The 20,035-nt window shown below is 32.8% G+C and overlaps 1 protein-coding gene across 1 annotated transcript; it reads right to left on the bottom strand.

The window, feature by feature from the left end:
• Positions 1-352: 352 nt before the first annotated feature.
• On the bottom strand, positions 353-19,357 carry LOC132745316 (low-density lipoprotein receptor-related protein 4-like). Its single transcript, XM_060734208.1, has 17 exons — positions 19,170-19,357; positions 17,229-17,358; positions 16,107-16,200; positions 14,779-15,005; positions 14,128-14,380; positions 13,693-13,837; positions 9,225-9,341; positions 8,101-8,373; positions 6,848-6,998; positions 5,780-5,917; positions 4,207-4,353; positions 3,504-3,640; positions 2,771-2,893; positions 2,328-2,409; positions 2,166-2,272; positions 1,172-1,343; positions 353-533 (listed from the first exon to the last, which is right to left on the bottom strand). Exons 1-17 carry the CDS (start codon positions 19,243-19,245, stop codon positions 368-370), a joined length of 2,538 nt encoding a protein of 845 aa, XP_060590191.1. The 5' UTR covers positions 19,246-19,357; the 3' UTR covers positions 353-367.
• Positions 19,358-20,035: the final 678 nt, after the last annotated feature.

Raw genomic sequence — 20,035 nt, 5'->3', positions numbered from 1 at the left:
CGGTTGATATCAATAATAACTTAGCCGATGATTAACGGAAAGGGCCGAAAAGATGCGATTAAGAAATAGTTCAAAATATTTGCGAAATGATTTGCGCATTAATAATTTATTTTTAAGTATACGTGCGTATTTGTGAATCTTTATGAATTTTAAATCTTTTATAAAAGAATCTATGCTGTTGCGTACGCCCTGGATTGTTTTCCGAGTATATGTTATTTCAAAAGGTATGAAAAAAAAAAATCAAATGTTCCCTGTGTAATGACAAACACAAGGGGAAAAGTCCGATTTATATAGATACTGAAAAATTCATTATGAGAATATCGGATGGTTTTTCTTACATGTGCATTTAGATAAGCACAGAATATAACTAGGGAGATTCAAATAGAAATACAATATACTTACTTTTCACATCTAAAGCAAGAGCATTAGGCCATGAGTTCTGTTCTAACGACATAATGATACTTCTGTTACCACCGTCCATGGTTGCCCTCTCTATCTTTGGCTCCTTACCCCAGTCTGTCCAGTATATTACCCTGTGGAGAAACAAGAGCGATCTGTGATCACATGTGTCCCCTGATGATAGCCATTTGCATGTTGCAGCTACTGTGTACATGTAGCAGGAGACACATAATCATTAACAGGCTAAAACTCATTTTTATTCAAGGACTATATCTCTGCCAAAATTTTTTCAAAGGAAACCCCATTTAATATATGCAAGTACTTGAGGTACCTATCAATCCCTAAATTATCACTGAAATTGCATAAGTGGTATAAGAGTAGTAGTCCGGACAAATTTTATAAAAAAAAAAAGTCCTGAAAGAGTAACTCTGATAAATTCATTGAACCGGAAAATGCCGAAATTGCATCAGTAATTTATGAGGAGTAGTCCTTACAAGTTTTGTGATGGACAAACAGACAGACAGACGACGGAGAAGTGATCCCTATATGTCTGACACAAAAATATACATGTATGTAAAGAGGTCTGATAACTTTCCTGGTTTATTTAAAGTAATGAAGGTCTATAATATGATATATAATTACAATGATAGTAAATAGTAACAAATGTGACAACCACGAACAATTATATATAAGGATGCTGCTATTACATGTGATTATACGTGATCTTATAAGACATATTCGAACCGGATGTTAACGTTCAAAACATACTTACCCTCTTTCCGGGTGCACGATTATGTCCCTTGGTTGGTCTAATGTCTCATTAACAATTGTTTTATAAATATCTTTATTTTTCAGCGAGACAACTACGATGACCTTGTCAAACGTGCACGTGTAGAAGAGTAACTGATTTATATAGTCAACAGCGATGCCATCTGATATTGATTCTACGGAGAAAACACGTGTATTGTGAATTTTATAAGTTTAAAAGATTTTTGACATGTTATATGGCCTTATATAATCGATTGTTTGGAAATATTACCCGAGCCGCAGTCTATTTAAGTCTTACTTTTTCTCTAAAAAAGACGTTTGCTGTGTTATAAATTTGTTATAAAGATTCCTGACAGGTTACATGTATATTATTAGTTATAAAGATCGTTGACAGATACGGCCATATAACCTGTCAACGATCTTTATAACGAATTTATAATACAGCAAGCATCATTTTTTGAGAAAAAAAGTAAGATTTCTTCATGAATCGACAGCAGCCGTGTTTATAAAATTATATAAACGTCACGATTATCCAATGAAAAATGACGTTACAAACGTGCAGTATTATAAGGATTGTCATATAACGTCATAACAATCTACCAGCTCGGGTTATATAATGTTAAAATGCAAACGAACATTTAATTAGGGCGATAAAATCTGCCAAAAAATTGATTACTAATAATATCTACGTTTGCATCGGAACAGAAGTCATGTCAAGGTCATTAAAAAACAACAACTACATTTTCCTCGCTCGAGAAAAATTAAAAGGTGATTCTGTTTTGAATCTGAATGATACCGTATCCGTTTGTCACTAGAGGCCATAATATTTCACAGAAATAATTCACTCTTTTTTTTTAATACTTTCATTACATTATTTTTTGAACATTAATGTGAATATAAAGATTTTTATTTTATCTATTTTTAAATATTTTGACTATTTTTAGATATTTTATCTATTTTTTAGATATTAACAAAATGATAAGGCTACACAATTGTACCATTTGGCAATCTTTTGAATACTTCTTCTTGGAAACCATCCACTTGCGCTTTCATGATAACATTTGCCATATTGTCGCTCCAATATAAGGTATTTGTAAATGGATTATATCAAATGGCCCACGCCTTATAGAAAATTAAACCAAAACCGTAACTTGCGCTACGTCACGCGGTGCCCAATTTGAAATTGGTAAATTTGTTTCTGATACGAATCCACAGTAACTACGTAATTGTCCGTTTTTACGCCTTAAAAAACAGAAATAAAAGTGCATTTAACAGTCATCCAAAATAAAGATAATTTCTTGAGAAAAAAATCTGCATCTATATTATTCTACGTTTAACAAATTGTTTTTGTTTTTTTGATGCCTTTAAATAATTTTATATGTGATATTTTATGTTTTGGGTATTTATCTTATTTAGAAGAAATAAATTTCATATCATTCCTTAGACATGAAAAACTTCGATTTAATGAGAAATACTTTAATCGTTATGTTTCAAAGTAGAAAAAAGCGATAAGTTTATCAAATTTGTGCAAATAAAAAAGGATAATATCAAAGAAAGGATACTGTACTGAGTATCCTAAATATGTTTAGTCTTATGATCTTACTTGATGTACATGTTCTCATGTTTTCTTCCAATGTGTAACCAACTCCGCATTTGCATATATAGGTAGTATTAGATGTAGGAATACACAGGTGCTCGCAAAAGTTTGTGTCGTCATCGCATGCTCCTGAAAGAAGTTCGAATTTTTAAATAAGTGGCCAAAATTAATCATTTACCAACATAATTGGTATAAAAAAATCTAATGAAACTGTGTTTATGTTTTACGATATATTAGTACTGAAAATGTAACATGTATTGCCTATAAGCCCATTTTTTTGTAAATCGGAGGCAGATGTATCTAAACACTGCATTGCAAAATAGACTGCCGTCATAAAAGCCGTTTCAATCAATGTATCTTTGTTATAAATTTAGAAAGATTCAAAGTGCCCATGCGCCTTTATTACATGAATGCTTGCTTATCGGTTTTGACGGCTAAGATAAATGCTTCTGAACAAGTGACCAAGGCTGCGATTACTCTACGGAAAGTGACGAAACTTCTCGGAACTTCACGAGCCAGCAGTGATTAATATTTTGCGTTCAACAATTGCTTTTTATTGTCCAGTACTAGGAGATAATTATTAATTCGATATAAAGATATGAGGGACATAGAATTAAAAACACTTGCACCAAAGGGTCAGTGTATTATCTCAAACATTTAGAAAATAATTCGTCTAACTGGGTATGCCAACGCACTATTTCATTAATTAAAGCTTAACAGTCTAGCAAACAAAGAGTACCTTTAAATTCCGGTTGATTATGAATGTCAAAGGTTACAATGTCGGAAGCCATACCAGCATGTGGATGCAAGATACCTCGTACTTTTTCTAAGGTATCAAGGCGAGCAGCATGAATACAGTTCGAACATGAGTGTATGCTCAAAGATATAGATATATTATGACAAAGTGCCAGTTATTTTTCTTGCCAAATAAAAAAACCATGTCAGTCTTGATTTTTGTTAATGTTATTCTTTTAATGTTACACCATGTACATGACAAGAGTTATGCTGCCCTGAATTAAATCACTAGCATGCAGTGTAACCAGACGCGCAGGCTGGTCTGGATCCATGCTGGTCGCAAACTCATTACGTTGGTTTTTTTCGTGACGCGGCTCAAATATGTTTGCCCATCTGTTTTCTTTTTCAGGACAGAAGCAGTGTTTGCCAAAGATGCTGCTGCATTGATCTTGTAATTCATGCGATATAAAATTCATATGTAAAACATTTTTGTTAAACAAAATAAAAGAGAAAGAAATAAAGAAATAATATTTTTGTTATAAATAAATAAATAAATAAATAAACAAATAAATTATAAATTATAATATTTAAAAAATATCTGAATTTTTGATATTTTTTATTTATTGGCAATAACATAATAAATGTTTTAAAACTTTTTGTTATGCTAAATCAATACGGCCAGCTCCTTTGATCTATATAACTATTACTTATTGTTCTCGTATATACTTACTTGATAAAAACTTATACCGAAGAAAGTGACTTGTTCGCTGATCTTTTCATATGGTACAGTAACTTCCCCTGTCGTCAAATCTATACAGCGTACGGAATACAGTCCAGAATCTGCCCAGTATAGTCTGAAATAGTTACAAGGTTCGTTATTAGTCCCGCTTATTTTGTATATCTGCTATAAAAATCAATTAACGTTTTAGGAACTTACCGCTTCAATTCATCCCAAAATTTCTTTTTTTTGGGTGACATAACATGAAATCACGTCTTTTAAAACTTTTGCCCTACGCAGAATGCGCATGCGCGAAATGAAACTTCCGTTGCTATGGAAAGATCGTTCTGTTATAAGGTATATTCGGTATTTTACCATGAGTGAAATGGTTAATGTCAAAGTAAGTTTACATTTTGCCATAAGTCCTTCCCATTGTTAATTTACTTTGCTTGAACAAAGAATGACTCCAATTGCCCAAAGAAATTTCTGTAAATATCCATCAGAATTGACCTGTAACGTTCCATTCATAAAAAGAGATGGGCAGTCTTTCTATATTTAAGGCATATTTACATCCTTTTCTAAACATTTTCCAACAAAACAGTTGGTCAAACTCCATTATAACAGTCAATCTTTTGAAATATAAAGTCATTTCAGCTCAACTTGGCAATGAAATAATGAGTATAATGTCACTTTAATTTAAAACGCCAAATAACTTTATAGAAAAATATATCCGCTGCGACATCTTTCATAGGTTACAAACATATTCATTAAGGAGGCGTGTCTATTTATCAGTTTGACCAATGACCATCGACCCTTTCAGGAACAGTGAGTACAGACCTGTGTAAGCCACCAGTTATGCCCTTCGACGTTACCCCCTTGTAACCAATAGTGATACAAGTTTAGAGCAAGGTCAGCCGTCTTTTTTCATGCAATCCGAACAGCCTAGCTAAATTTTGTATTTTTCTGTTGTAGTTTCATATTGAAATCCTTTATACTTCAGGAAGACTGTTACTTTAAAGGAAGGCGAATCCATTACACAAAAACAGAATTTAAGTGTTTAAAGATGAGCTAATTTGGAAGCCAGAGTGGCCTGTCTTAATACATTGTACTGAATTTTGGAAGCCAAAAAATTGTCACTGTACAAAAAGACATATTCGACAGACGTGTAGAGTATACACTTCCTTTCGTTTATTATCAAGCTTTCGTTTAATGTAAAGATAAGTAGACTGGGCCCACGCTATGATAGGACTGGTGCCATGACTGCAACTAAAGTATTATTTCCTCCTTTCGTTAATTGTCAAGCTTTCGTTTATTGTCAAGATAAGTAGACTGGGCCCACGCCATGATGGGACTGGTGTAATGACTGCAACTAAAGTATTCTTTCCTCCTTTCGTTTATTGTCAAGCCTTCGTTTATTGTCAAGATAAGTAGAGTGGGCCCACGCCATGATAAGACTGGTCCCATGACTGCAACTAAATGTTATGGTTAGCTATATGTGATTAAGCCATAAAAAGAAAGGACAAGACACCAGATTAATAGATTATATATTTTAACATACTCACCTGTCGGTCGTGTAGTCCAGGTACAGGTGGTTCGGGGTTCCAACCTGAGATTCATTTACCAGCGGCCTTTTGCTCGATCCGTCCATGGATGCTTCAAAGATCATACTTGTTTCACCTTGCTCGGTCCAGTATAACTTTCTAAAAAAATAAAATAAATACATAAATAAATAAAATAAAATAATGCCGAGATCTTCCAAATTAATCAACAAATCAATAAAATTATGTCTCAACCTCAAGAATAATTTAAATGGATAGAATATTTAAATCATATGTCTCGTTTATCATATTTATTTGCTGTCAAAAATATGGACTTGGTGTGCCAACTGATAAAAAAGATGTTTTAGAAATCTCTAGAATGGTAACTAATGAGTTAAAAGGAGCGAAATGGTTGCAAGCTTGACAAAATGTCTACCGAGTCATGAAAACCAAAAACGCAGGTCCGTATATTCTCCAGGTAATTGAGTTTGAAGTTTAAATTATGTTTATAAATCTGCATTTATAAAGACAATGCTTATAAATAACACACTCAGGTTTAGGTTTCAGCTTCCTAGCTTCTGAATTGACACAGATCTTGTTCACATTTAACAGGTCATGTTCAAATTTGATTACACAAAGTGTGTATTTTGGTCGTTTATTCAAAACTTTTATTCAAATCTGTAAGTTCAGAAATTAATTAAACAAGACAAAACACGTGTCTGCCCATTCTGTATTGTTCCAAATAAAGATTAATTTCACAATAAAATATCTTGTTCAACCAATTTTGGTTGATAACTTTTTCTTATTATACTTATAATAATGTACTTTTAAGTTGGTTAATCACCAGAAATAAGCTTAAAGCAACAACAACAAAATATGCTTAACCTGGCTAATATTAATTCTGGCTGACGTTAACAGTTCTCACTGAGAATGAAAGATAAGTATATTGATTGATTGAACATTTGAACAAATGATTGGTCACAATTTAAGCTGCCCAAGAATATGCAATTTTTAACGACAGAGCACCCTTTTCAATATGTTCAATACCAATCACGGTTGTGAAGACTGTACGGATTGACAACCATAACTCACCCTCTGGCAGGATGTACAGCTATACCGAAAGGTTGGTCGAGGTTTTCAATTATAACAGATGGATACATCCCGTCTTTCTTTGCCATGGATATATGGTTATATGTAAGGTCTGTCCAGAACAAATTACCTGATGACCAGTCCAAAGCCAACCCTTTGAAATGACAAAAAGTGGTTTTAATTCCATACAGTGATTCAAATACAATTTAGAAAGTGACAGTTATTTTACAATGGGTGTGTGTGCATATAATATTTATGAATAGGTAATATTCATTAGTTTTCATAGACAACACTACTTCAGTACAATTAAAACGAGCGCCAAGTCAAAGGAGACACTAGTATTTGAACATATCAATATACTTGAAACGTGTTTCATGTCTAAGAATACAATGCGTCAAAGATATTAACTATTGACACATTTCATTCTAAAAATAGACTGCTTCCTGGTATTTGATTACCTTACATGAATCAAACTCATGGACACGAAACTGCAGATAAAGTTATTTGAAATATACGAACAAAAATCAACGGGAACACAGACACTTCATCCCTCAAATTTTGAAAACAGTAAGATACTTCACACCTTATCAACAAGGCAGAGGTTCACTAATACAATCTCGGACAAAATCCATTCATACACGCGACTTCAAGTGAGGCACCGAGTATGGAACAGAACATGTAGAAGAGAACAAAGGGCAGGACATGGAAGAAGTTATCAGGTTAACTAGTTACGTAACTAGTTAACCTCTTAATTAACTAGTTATTTATCAGGTTAACTAGTTACGTAACTAGTTAAACTCTTAATTAGCTAGTTAGTTATCAGGTTATCTGGTGGCAGAAATATGCCACAATAAATATACCATTTTCGGAAGTAAGTACGAGTATAGATCCTTTCATTTAAGAGATTAGCGTAGAAGAGTTACTTCCCTAACCGGATGTGACGTCAATGGGGGATACAGACTGCTTCAAATGTAAGCTATTCGGGGGTTTTGTTATACAAATGCGTAAATAAAGATCATTCAATTATAAATATAACATGAACAAGTTGACTTGTGCATACATAACTTCCACTTCAAGACAATAAATAAACAAATGCTTTAGATTACTGTTGATATATTCTGAATCAGAATGATAACTATTCATCTGGAATCTCTTTTGTAAATCTAAGGTTATTTAGATGAAGATTATTAAAATCTAAAAATAAATATTCGTAAAAATTAAAAATGATTTAGGAAACAGCAAAACGTTTGTAATACCTTGAACATCTCCAACGCCTTTAATGATGGACGCCCCTGGTTCACCTATCACTAGATTAATTCGCCCAATACTTTTGGTCACGTTCTCTGTGTAATACAACATGTGTTCACGTGCATCAAATGTGAGGCCAAAATTCCCTCGCCCTCGCTGGAGGAAGCATTGAGAGTCGAGGGAAACGTTATACAGCGACATATCGGGTAAATTTACGGGATAATAGCATATAGCGTCGCCTATAGCATAAATATGACTCGGCATCACGAACTTTCTTCCCACTGAAATAATGCAAAAAATTCTATGTCAGAGAAAATACAGTAAAGTCCTGACAATCAGATCACTTACAAATATTTAAAGCTATGCAACTTTTAGCAAGCATGTGGCATTTTCCGCTATTTCATGATAAGGATTGTGAATTCTATGTAGTCCTCATAGTGGAAGTTAAAGGTCGTTTTACCATTTCCATTTACGCACCTGACAGGTCATTTTCACCGACTTCCGCATTACATATTCAATACATGAATGTCTGCGCACTGAACTGTTGTCTGGTTTTCCGATCGAAGACTGTGATTTAGGAAATCGTGCGATAAATATATGACGCATGTCAAGGGCTTGGTTAAAAAACATTTTTCTTGTTTAGTTTACTAGATATTCATGTGAAATAACAACTGATAACTTATTGTAAATACAGTAAAATTCTGTGTATGGAGATTTCCTCGGTATGAGGGTCGATTAGTTCTTTTTTCTGTCAGTTCGCTTTTTAAAGTTTACAATTGAAACATGGAAATAAATAACTACAATAAATGCACAAAAACTCTTTAGTTCAGAAGTGAATGTGCATTATGGTGGCACAGAGGTGAAATGTGTATGTTTTTATTTATCTCGTGCACACGACATAATAACTCGTGTGTACGACATAGTATCTCGTGCGCACGACTTAGTAATTTTTGTGCAAAACCTGATTTTCTCGTGCGTACGACATAATAACTCGTGTGCAAGACATAGTATCTCGTGCGCAAAAGATAGTTAAAAACACACACTCATGTCACTTCTGTGTCACCGTAGTATATTCATATCTGAAGTATAAAATGGTGAAAAAAGCATCAGATTAAAAAAAACCCTTCTTTACCTGTACATGAGATTTGATCTATTTTGTCTAGTATATATCCGTCTCCACACCGGCATTTGGGTCCATATAGGGGATCATTTACACAGATGTGTTGGCAACCCTTGGCATCACATTCAGCTGTTAACAGAATGTAGAAGACATAAATTTTGATCACATTTTGCTGCATGTTATTCAATGTTCTATTTTTTTACTTTCGCCTTTAACCTTTTGAATCAATTTTTTTGGATATCAAAATGAAAATTTGCTCTTGGTCAGCAAGATGTATAGATAGAGCCAGTTCAGACTGCGCGGATGTCAAGGCCGGCCTGGCTCTATATTGGTGGGAAAAGCTTACCACATTCGGCGTGAGAAAGAAAGAGTTAAATTAATGCTGAAACTAACGGTACAAGTGTTATCACAGCCTAGACTTGATTTATTTTATCAGACACGTTTCTTTAACTTTACAATCCGTGCCGACACAAGTTTGGTCACAAGTTATATCATAAGAACGTCCACGTGTTTTGATTTGTAGTTCAAATGTCGTGTTTGTTTGTTTGTTTTGTTTTTTTTTTCAAAAAAAAAACCAAACTTTGTTTATAGAGTGTTTTAGACTATCCAGGAATATGTAAATATATTTTTTATTATTTCACAGATTGATAGTATTTTTGCATGCTTAATGTTATTCCATGCGGTCTGAAGACCGCAGGGTATTGGTACGCGTTTAATATTTGAGGCATGGAGGAGCACGTGACCTGTTTTCGGTACATGGAGGAGCATATGTGATCTGTAAACCGTAAATGATTGGTTAATTGACCTTTTCGAAAACCTAGCTAAATACCGTTTGCCGGTACGTTACGGATTTACCTCGAGAGAATTAGTCCGAATTACACCTAATTAACAAAAAAAAACAAAAAAAAACTATTACGTGATATTTCTAATTTTCTATAATTATTTTACCGTTTAAGGCGGAAAAACTTGAATGATGTGTTTGAAAATTATCAATGTTTCTTTAATATCTATCTCAAATGTTACAAACAATAAATTGTTTATACTGAAAATCTACAAAATTAAAATATTCGTAGTGGCATCTGCCATACTAAATAGAGATATTTTCTGCGTAAACTTGTGTGTTTACTTTATATTTTTGCTCGGAATTATTCAGAAAATGGTATTTAATCATTTTCTTAAAAAGAAATAATTGTTTTATGTTCGACCTTCTCCGGTCTCAGGTCTTCAACGGTCACCAGTTTCCAAAGACCTTCTTCTATATTGATCGATTATTGTCAACTTTATTCCTGGTACAAACGTTTATTTATCCCCCAAACAATGTTGAAAATAGTTAAATGAAATATCTTTATATCATTAAAAATGTTCCCCGCAGGAAACCATTTTACTTGTTATTTTTATGTAAAAATAATCCGAAGTGAAGAGTCTCTAACCTCCTATGTGATCACATTATATACGATATGTACATGCATATATTGTACACATATTTATTAAACACCAACCAATAACCTTTCAGCGATTGAGCCACGTGTTGTTTAAATAGAAATTATTAATTAACTCGATCCAATTTTACCAATTTAACCTCGTTTGCATTTCGAGAGTCCAAAAGAAGCATCCATATCAAATACATATCGTACCCAATATAGCCTCAATTTCATTTTCAATGTACAACATATCTATCTCAAATGCATACATACACCTTTCCAAATATACACAAGTAGAGATTTTGATGCTAAAGCATCAAGTCGCCGGATAGAAAAATGATTGTATTATCATAAAGATCATAAGAAAATATCAGTTTAATGGTTCAATTACATTGTATAAAAAGGGGGAACAATATGTTGAGTAATGTTTGCCACCGAGACTTGTAAGGCAAGTGATATATGCTGGTAATTCTACTTGTAATTCTTCTTTATACATAAACTGTTGTACCATACATTGAAATCTGTATGGGTTACAAGTTCAGGATCTGATAATTACTGACAAATAATTACCGATCATCGAATATTTGCAAAGTGACTATGAAAATATATATATATATATTTATTATTGCATGAAACAATGCAATTCTATTGTAAACGTGTTATCCATCAATATTATGCGCTATCGAAAAAACATATACTTTAGTTGAAATTCCCATCTTTACATACGATATAATTAACGTTTAATTAATTGCCTTTCAGTGCGATTATCTATCAACACAAAGATAGTTGTTTTTTTTTTCGTTTTTTTTATATTCTTTATTATGTATCTAATACGATTCCAGACCCCTACTGACATACCGTTTTGAAACCTGCGCGACGGAAACCGACGGAATATAACAAAATCAACGATTACCATTATATATTTCAATAATGTGCCTCTTAAGCGTAAAATTAGTTTGTGATGTTCAACCTTAACTAAACTATTGAACGTTCTTGTCAATATTTGACAGAAAGGGCTTAGTTTAACCATTTACCAAGAAAAAAGGAAAATATTTTGAAAATCTATTTTTTATGTGTCAAATATGAGTATACAGGTTTTTTCTAATGATATAGAATATGAAACTGATTAATGAAAAATAACTGATAAGCATCGTATACGTCACTGATAAGAGACCTGTTCTTAAAATAGCCACATATCGTAAGTTTCGGACAAAGAATCTGGATTAATCTACATGTAGATTATACAAGATAATGGTTACGAATACTTTTATTCACATTTTTCTCAATGAAAATGATGTTCCTGGAATTAAACTTGTGTAAAGCATGACTGAGAAGCATTCTTATGTACAACTACGATGATGATTTAAAACATCTGGAAAATAAAGATGGTGAAAAAGAAATTGCTTTTGTGGTAGTATATACTTTCCCTGCATGTCAGTTTGAGAAAAATGCGGCGCTTGGCAATTTGTTTTTGTTTCACTCTATCAACATTTGAAATGGTGAGATGATATTGTATGATTTCAAGAATTTGGGACTAAAAATGAAAGTGTATCTTTTTGTTCCAGATATACCGTACGAAATTTTGTTCCTATGTAAAATACGTAGATTGGAGATGTCTTGAATCTATCCACCAAAGTGCTACGTGATTAATTAATATCTTACTTCTTTGATAATTTTAGAATAAGCAAAACTCTGCACTTTTCCTATTTTACCTAATAAAAAATGCCGATTCTAGTATTTGTTTTATCAAAAATAATGTATACGTACATGCATGCTTGCATGTATATTTAAACTTAATTGACAATTGAAGTCCATGATTTAACATACGTGTGTACACTGTTAACGTACAGACAATAAAATATAAGTCATTTGTATTTTTATTTTCCTTGGATATCATATGTCTCACACAAAATATTTGTTGTTAAAATCATCGACAATTACTGGTGCATTTTTTAAACTTTTTTTTTCATTAACAAGGTGTAAAGATGTATATAGAGGCCAGAGCAGATCGTGACATATGTTTAAATGTAACTTAAAAGTACAATGTTCAGTTGTCCCTTTTCTTTTCACACTAAATTCCATTTCCAACTTGTTTGCTTTCTACAATTGTATAAAATTTCTTAAAATATTGCATGTAAACAAACTAAATATCCGCTGATTAACATCATGTATAATTTGTACTCCCTAATCGCTTGTCCGAAAGTCAGTGTAGGTGATGGAGTGGTGATTAGGTAAAACCTATTTTTAGAACAGTGTTACCTTCAGATCGAAGGCTATTATACAAAATTACAATTATTTGCATCTCATCAGCCGCTATACCTTTTGCAGCTACATGTATGTCTTATCTGCAATCTGTTACTAATAATAGATTTTATAACGATAACGCACAACCTCTAGTCACGTGTTTCAGGGAGAATTTGTTTATAATTAGATAAAATAATGAAATATAACAGGTCTCATAAAATATAAACAACCAAATAATTTAAGTGTCATTTCAAATATCATTCATGATTTATATATTATAAAATAGCAACGCTTGAAACATGGAAAAAAAGTTAATGTATCCCTAAATTCAATGACTGATCCTTAGGGATACATTATTGATTCATTTTATGAATATTGTAATGTTACTTTTTTAGATGTCAATATGTGTACATTTCATTTCATTTCATTGAGTTATCATATGTTCGATTTTTTTAGATAACTGAAAACGTGTGTGGTCTTTAATGGTTCAGTAATTGATTTGCTTTTATCTTCAGATTTTAAGGGCTTCTCCTACCATAGGTATAATATTAAACTGTTACAAATATAGTCGCCGGTTTCTACCGGCGACTAATAAAGTGATTAAACGTTGTTGAAAACAATATTGTGTCTATTTAACTCGAACACAGCTGAAAAACCTTTATCGTACTCTAGCACCTCGTCAAATATAGATTTCAGAGCAGTCGAATTAAGTACTAAACTAAACTATAATATAATTATAATGATGGTAGAGTCTAGTTAGTTTCAAAATAGATTTATTTTCTCGGAAACAGGGGAGATAATCTGTCATTACTTACAAGAGTTGCCTGCCTGTAGGGAATCGTCGTACATAATGATACCATCGGGTATGTATCCGAGCTGGTAGTTGATCTCATTATTCCCGGTCAGTTTGTCATACACTCTTAGATGACCCTGCATCTGTTCTGTTACAAATAAATATTTCTGAAATGGAAATAATTTGAAAAATAATGTCCAAGAAACATAGCTACAAAAAAGTGTATATTCCTTTGGACTCGTAAGTTCAAATCTTAAGAGAAATAATAATTCGTAAGGAAGGCAATGATCATGTGCAAAGTTCCTAAGAGTTGCCACTTAATTTGTTTTCTGCTACAAGCTAAAAACCTTCACAAGTTTTCACTGATTTTTTTTCCAAAGGAACCGTGAATTCACTCATTATGTGAAAAGAATTTACTTTAAACGAAAAGAGAAATAGATTATTAAAAATATTAAACCTGAAATACTGCTATTCCGAAGAAAATCGTTGCAGATTGATAGGCCACAACCCGTCTATTGTTGCCAAGGAAACCAGCACATTCTATTGTATCTTTCTTACTGTCCACCCAGTACAACATGTCATCATTAAAGTCTATTGTTATACCACGCGGATGTTGAATATCAGTGTCAATTATCGTTAAACGATTTTCTCCGAGAAGATCCGAGACTTCAATCTTTGAAACAGTACCAGAATCGGTCCAAAATAAATACCTACAAAAGGAATGACAAATATTCAAATTATAATACACATGTACCTACAAATATAAGAGAAATTAAAAATAAAGTGTTTTAAAATATGTCTAGCAAAATAAATCTCAAATATATATTTAAAAAACGATGTCGAGAAAAAACCAGCATTGAGATATATGATATATATATATACATTTTCATCCTATAATGCAGAAATGAACATAATGTCTGCTTCCGGTCCGCGCATGCGTCTATCATTTGGAACACCAAGCTTATTATCAATGATCAGTCATTATCCAGAGTTTGACGGAAAGAGCCGAAAACCATCGATTTTTGGATGTATAATTTTCACTCTTATTCATTTACTTATAAATACCACCAAGGCTGTCATTCAATAAAAGCTTTTATTGTTATCATACCCTTTCTCCGGATGAACGGCAACACTATGAGGATTTGTCAGGTCTTTTCTCACAACTAATCTGTAAACTTTTTCTTGTGCTGACAACGGTGCCATCACTATCCAGTTATACAGTGAATCAGTCCAATAAATATTATTAGAGACCCAGTCTACGGCAATCCCTTCCGCCATATTGGAAGTTCCGGTAAAGATGGTTTCCGTTTCAGTTGTTCCATTCAGGCGAAGAGCCTGAAACAAAGGATTTGATTTTGCTTTATTTGCTTCATCATTGTAAAAGTTTTGGAGTAGGGGTTGGGAAGGGAAAAGGGCCGAAAATCTAGAATTATACTATATTGCAAAAAATGACAGAAGGAAAAGCCATAATGAATACTGCAACAGGACCGCAGATTACTCCCAGGACTGCAGATTGCGGCGCATATTTTCGGTCGTGTAACGGTTTTTTAAAATGTTTTTCCTACATCTAAACGTCTTTTAGTATTATGCGAGTGTATGGCCTCAAAGAATATATTATCAATTGAACACAATTTGTTACTTTTAAAATTGGTCAAATTTTACGGTATTGTAAAAAAAAGATTTTTTTTCTATAAAGCGTAAATTTGACAGATTTTTAAACTAACAGATAATATTAAATTGGGATTATATTATTAAAGACCACTCACTCGGATAATATGAAAAGATATTCAAATGTCGGACAGACAATCCATGTATGTAAAGCCGGTATATATTCGGATTTATGCGCCGCAATATGCGGTCCTATTCCCGAGTTCCTTTGGGAAAAGCTTATAAAAACGGAGAATCTAAACTGAAAATCAAAGGCTGGATAAAACTGATTTTAAGTTGCACACGACTCGAGTGATTTTGAGGTTAACCATTTCCTGTTTAGTATCGCAGATATAAAACTTGCACTCCAGAGTAGGATTATGTACATGTAGTTCCGGTTTTACGTTGTATGCAAACAGACAGGAGAACGTATCAAAACAAGCATCGTTTTCCATATTCTAACACTTTTAAATAACGCAGGAATCAATAGTTAGATAGCTAGTTACATGTACTATACATCTTTATATGTCATTACATGTTGTTTTTTTGTTTTATATTGTTGTTGTTGTTTTTGTTCCTATTAAAATTACCATACGTTTAGTCTTAAACCGTATAATTTAGAGCAGCGGGTCCGGTCTATGACTTTCCCATATTATACTATACGTCTTAATATCGAAGGCTTTTCTGAACACTATTCTACGTCTTTAAGTATGTAGAATATAAATTTATTGTGGCGGATCTCTCAAATCTCATCTCTCTATCTTTAAATGAGGTGTAAAGGATCCTTACCTGTATCTTCTTATTGGTTGACTCGGACCAGTAAAGGGTTTGAGCTCCATAGTGGAATGCCAAAGATTTAAACTGCCAGCCATGGTGCGGAGCACTAGATAACATAAAAATGTTAAAAATAGAAATCTCCTGGAATAAACCACTATGTCTTTATTTTATAATGTATATAGTCATGCATGTGAACTCCCACTTTAAGCGGGAGACTACCACTTTCTGAAGCCATATTTTGAAAGATTTTTCTTAAAATAAGGGGTATTTTCACAAATTAAAGAAATCTACCTACTTTTGATTTCAGAACTTCCTTCTTTGTTTATTGCAAATTCTAAAATCTCCCTCTCTTTGAAGAAAAATCTCCCACTTGATCATGGAAAAAAGTTCACATGTTTGTATAGTACAAATACCGAATAACTCTACTATAGATAGCCATGGTTTAGACCGGGGTATAATTTAGGATTTAGTTCGTATACATAAGATATCACTTGTTCTTGTAAACATTTTACACCCAGAATACTCTGATGACTGTGTCACTGGATTTTTTATTTCAGAGAAACTTTCAGTACTTTCTATTCAATTAGAGAACATTCCTATGACACGATCTTTGTTGATCTTGGCAATTTAGACAATGAAAGAGAAAATAGACTTAGCTTTTACATGCTTTTTATGCAAAGTTAATATGAATATAATAATAAATCCGGTTAAAGTCAATAAATATTATAATGCCCGCATAGTGTTTGATTCTTAAAAAAAAACACACACACAGAATGATGTAAAAGTGAAGGTCATTCGGATGTTAGCAATCTGATTTATAAATTCAACATTCATCATTTTACTTCCGCCATTTCCGAATTTTGAACACTTGGCTGGTTGTCAAGGACTGATGAACGGAAACTGTCGGAAAAATTCCAATTGACATTTAGGTTCTGAGTGAATACAGCTTTCCTGTATAAGGGCAAAAGTCAATGGTATGTAAAATAATCTTATACAAATAAAGAATCTCCTTAAATACACTAATAACCTTTGAGTCACTCAGGCGCACGTGGAGGCAAAAATTCATGAATTACATCACAGGTTATTTTTAATATTGACATAAAATCAAATACAACATATGAGCAGTTTTTTCACCTGATATGTCGAACCTGTACATTTCCGCTCGGCACCCACTCAGTCGGATCTCCTTCTATGCCGACGATTCTAGAGACACCTATCTTCAAAGATGGGGTTTGAGCCCATATCAGATTACGTGCATGTCGAACTGAAAGCAATACTAATTTTAATGATACAATACACTTAAATAATGTTTCCATATTCTCGCTAATTTTAATGAAAATTTTGAGAATATGTTGTAAAGTGAAATATTATTGTGAAGTGAACGAAACAAGTAATTAACACATTGCATACGGCAAATAACTTCAAGGAAATTACCAAAATGAGGTCTAAGTATGCAAAAATAACTTACTGCGTCCCCCACTTAGTAAAAATATTCTGGTTATTATGATATACCACATGGACTAACATTTACCACGCTAAATATCTTAAATGGACTAGTCCATCTTTCAAGATAGATAAACCATTCATCATTTTTAGGTATAATTTCATAAACCGTGTATTGACTGTATAGTGGACTGTGCAGACCATGATCAGAAAGCAGGGATGTGCCGACCAATCTTGGTCTGCACTGATCACTTTGGTACAATCTGTTGCCGCCAGCAGGAGAAGGCTGATGCTAACTTTATTGAATATATGAACAGAATACAGGAAAAAAGTGACTCGTTCACTTGGTTTTTAACATTTATGAGTAATTCAGCGAAATTTAATAAATAGAGAAAACACAAATGTTTATTATACATGTATCCAGTTTTAGAAATAATGTACATGTACACACGCAATACAAAAAATAATATTGTATACTATTCTTTGTGAGAAAATCAAGTGTCGGGAAAAAACAACACTTTTAAGGAACACTGTCGCGTCGCTGCAAAAAAAAGCATTTACTGCACAATCTCTGATGAGCAACACACTTTTGGACACAGATATTTTGGCTGTTTCTTAGAGGCGTTTCTCTACAACGGTTGAATGTCTTAATAACCTTTAATTGTAATTATAATAAATTAATAACTTGTATTGTTCTACGGATGGTCGCTCTACAGAAGTTGCACTGTATGTTAAAATATCGAATTGTAGGTAAATATATTCCATAAATCCACAATAAAAAAGAATATGAAAGTTAAGTGTAGGCATGACCTTCGTTAATGTGGCGCCATTTTGTGTTAAAGCTTCAATGCGGCGCCTGGTGCAGGAGAACTCGAAGGGAAAAATAACATGTCAAAGTTCACTATGGAAGATAAAAAGGAACATAATTGCGTCGTAACGTTCAACTTACCATGAGCATAAAAAATTTCAACTGTTATTTATTGGTCGCACATGTACATTCATTTTCATTGTTCCTACGTTGAACCGTTGATTTAATAAATTTTAATAAATAATAGGCATACAAGAAATTATAATAATAATAATGTCCAGTTTTTCAAAAATTATTACAACATAGAATCTTTTATCTTGAAACCGACGTTACCAAGTACATATTATGTTTCATATTTTTTTTATTTTACTTGTACTCCATTTTTCATAACTATGGAAGCAACAAAGAAAGGTTTCAGTAAAACATATCATGGAAAAATTTACAAAAAGTGAATCGGAGGGGGTTACTGACCATTACTGTAGCAAACCCACTTTGCTAATTATGCAATTATTAAATACGCAAATGACATTTTTTTACATTTTAAACCATTGCTTTTTTAATAAATTTATTAAATTATCAAGAAACGTTTTCAAGTTATTTTATTCAATTTTCTAAACTTTTGAAGCTTTTTGTTTGTTTTATTTTTTAAAGAAGAAAATCCTCTTTTCTTCAAACAATAATTCAAGCACGTATCAATTGCATGAGGAATACCTAACGAAAACTATGATTTTTTACAGACTGACTTCAGCAACGTTAGTAAAAAAAAGAGCGCGTTTTTTCTTTACCGTCTGCTCTTCTTGTTCTAAAAAATAAACGCCACAAACCTGCAAATGTTCCAGAATTCCATAAAACTACAGATAAACTAATTAGAAAATATAAATTATTCCACATTTTCATCATGTATAAATTTAGACATACGCAACACGCAATAATATTCTAAAATGCACATAAGAACTTGCGTTTGACAACCATTCATTAATGATAAACAATGAAAGCTACAGAAATCATTAAAATCTTATTCGGACAATAAGAGTAAAGTCGGGCAATAGTCAAGTAGGTGTTATGTAGTATTATCTTCATATAGCGCTTTCTAACACTGACTAATATGATCTCGTTAGTATAAATGCTTGTTTTTAAGTTGTTCTTGTTAGCAATGCTCTAATAAGGAAGTTAACTTTAAGAGTTTTCCTCTTTGAAGCGTGGGGACTATGAACCGACTTGCACAGACAGAAGTGCCTCTACTCACTAATTAGCAAAAATCTCTTTAAAAAATGTCGAACTATTTTGCGGAGACTCGTATTTGATATACAAAATTAGGAAATAGCTTGATTGTGTATCTCTTAAGGAATAATACGATACTTGTCTTTGATACTTATAATAATATATGTATCTATATTTTATGTAAATGACTTTGATGATCTATTTTGTTTTCCCTTTGTTTTCAAGCTTTTGTCTCCATTGATGATTTTAAGTAGCACTGTCCACTTATCGTAAAAACTCGGCTTTCTCCGACGACTCCGTAAGAACTGAAGTCACCCGAGGTGTTCCGAAAGGACATGTGAATTATAACATATTAAACACATCTTCATGATAAAAGAACAATTCTGAAGTCGTAAAAACATCGTTGCTAAATGCTGGCAAAGATCATCAAAAAAACAACAACAAAACACACACAAAACACACACCAAAA

The sequence above is a fragment of the Ruditapes philippinarum genome, unplaced genomic scaffold (genome assembly GCF_026571515.1).
Source record: "Ruditapes philippinarum isolate M1 unplaced genomic scaffold, ASM2657151v2 ctg5665_1_1_1_1, whole genome shotgun sequence".
NCBI classification, from domain to species: Eukaryota; Metazoa; Mollusca; class Bivalvia; order Venerida; family Veneridae; genus Ruditapes; species Ruditapes philippinarum.
This window is presented reverse-complemented; position numbering and strand designations above follow the sequence as displayed.

Excerpts from the sequence above, each read along its gene's own strand:
- LOC132745316 (XM_060734208.1), bottom strand. The coding sequence starts at position 19,245 with ATGATGAAAATGTGGAATAATTTATATTTTCTAATTAGTTTATCTGTA. Across the intron at positions 6,999-8,100 it reads AGGCGTTGGAGATGTTCAAG|GGTTGGCTTTGGACTGGTCA; the intron begins GTATTACAAACG and ends GTCATTTCAAAG. Across the intron at positions 2,410-2,770 it reads CATGAGAACATGTACATCAA|GCGTAAAAACGGACAATTAC; the intron begins GTAAGATCATAA and ends CTGTTTTTTAAG.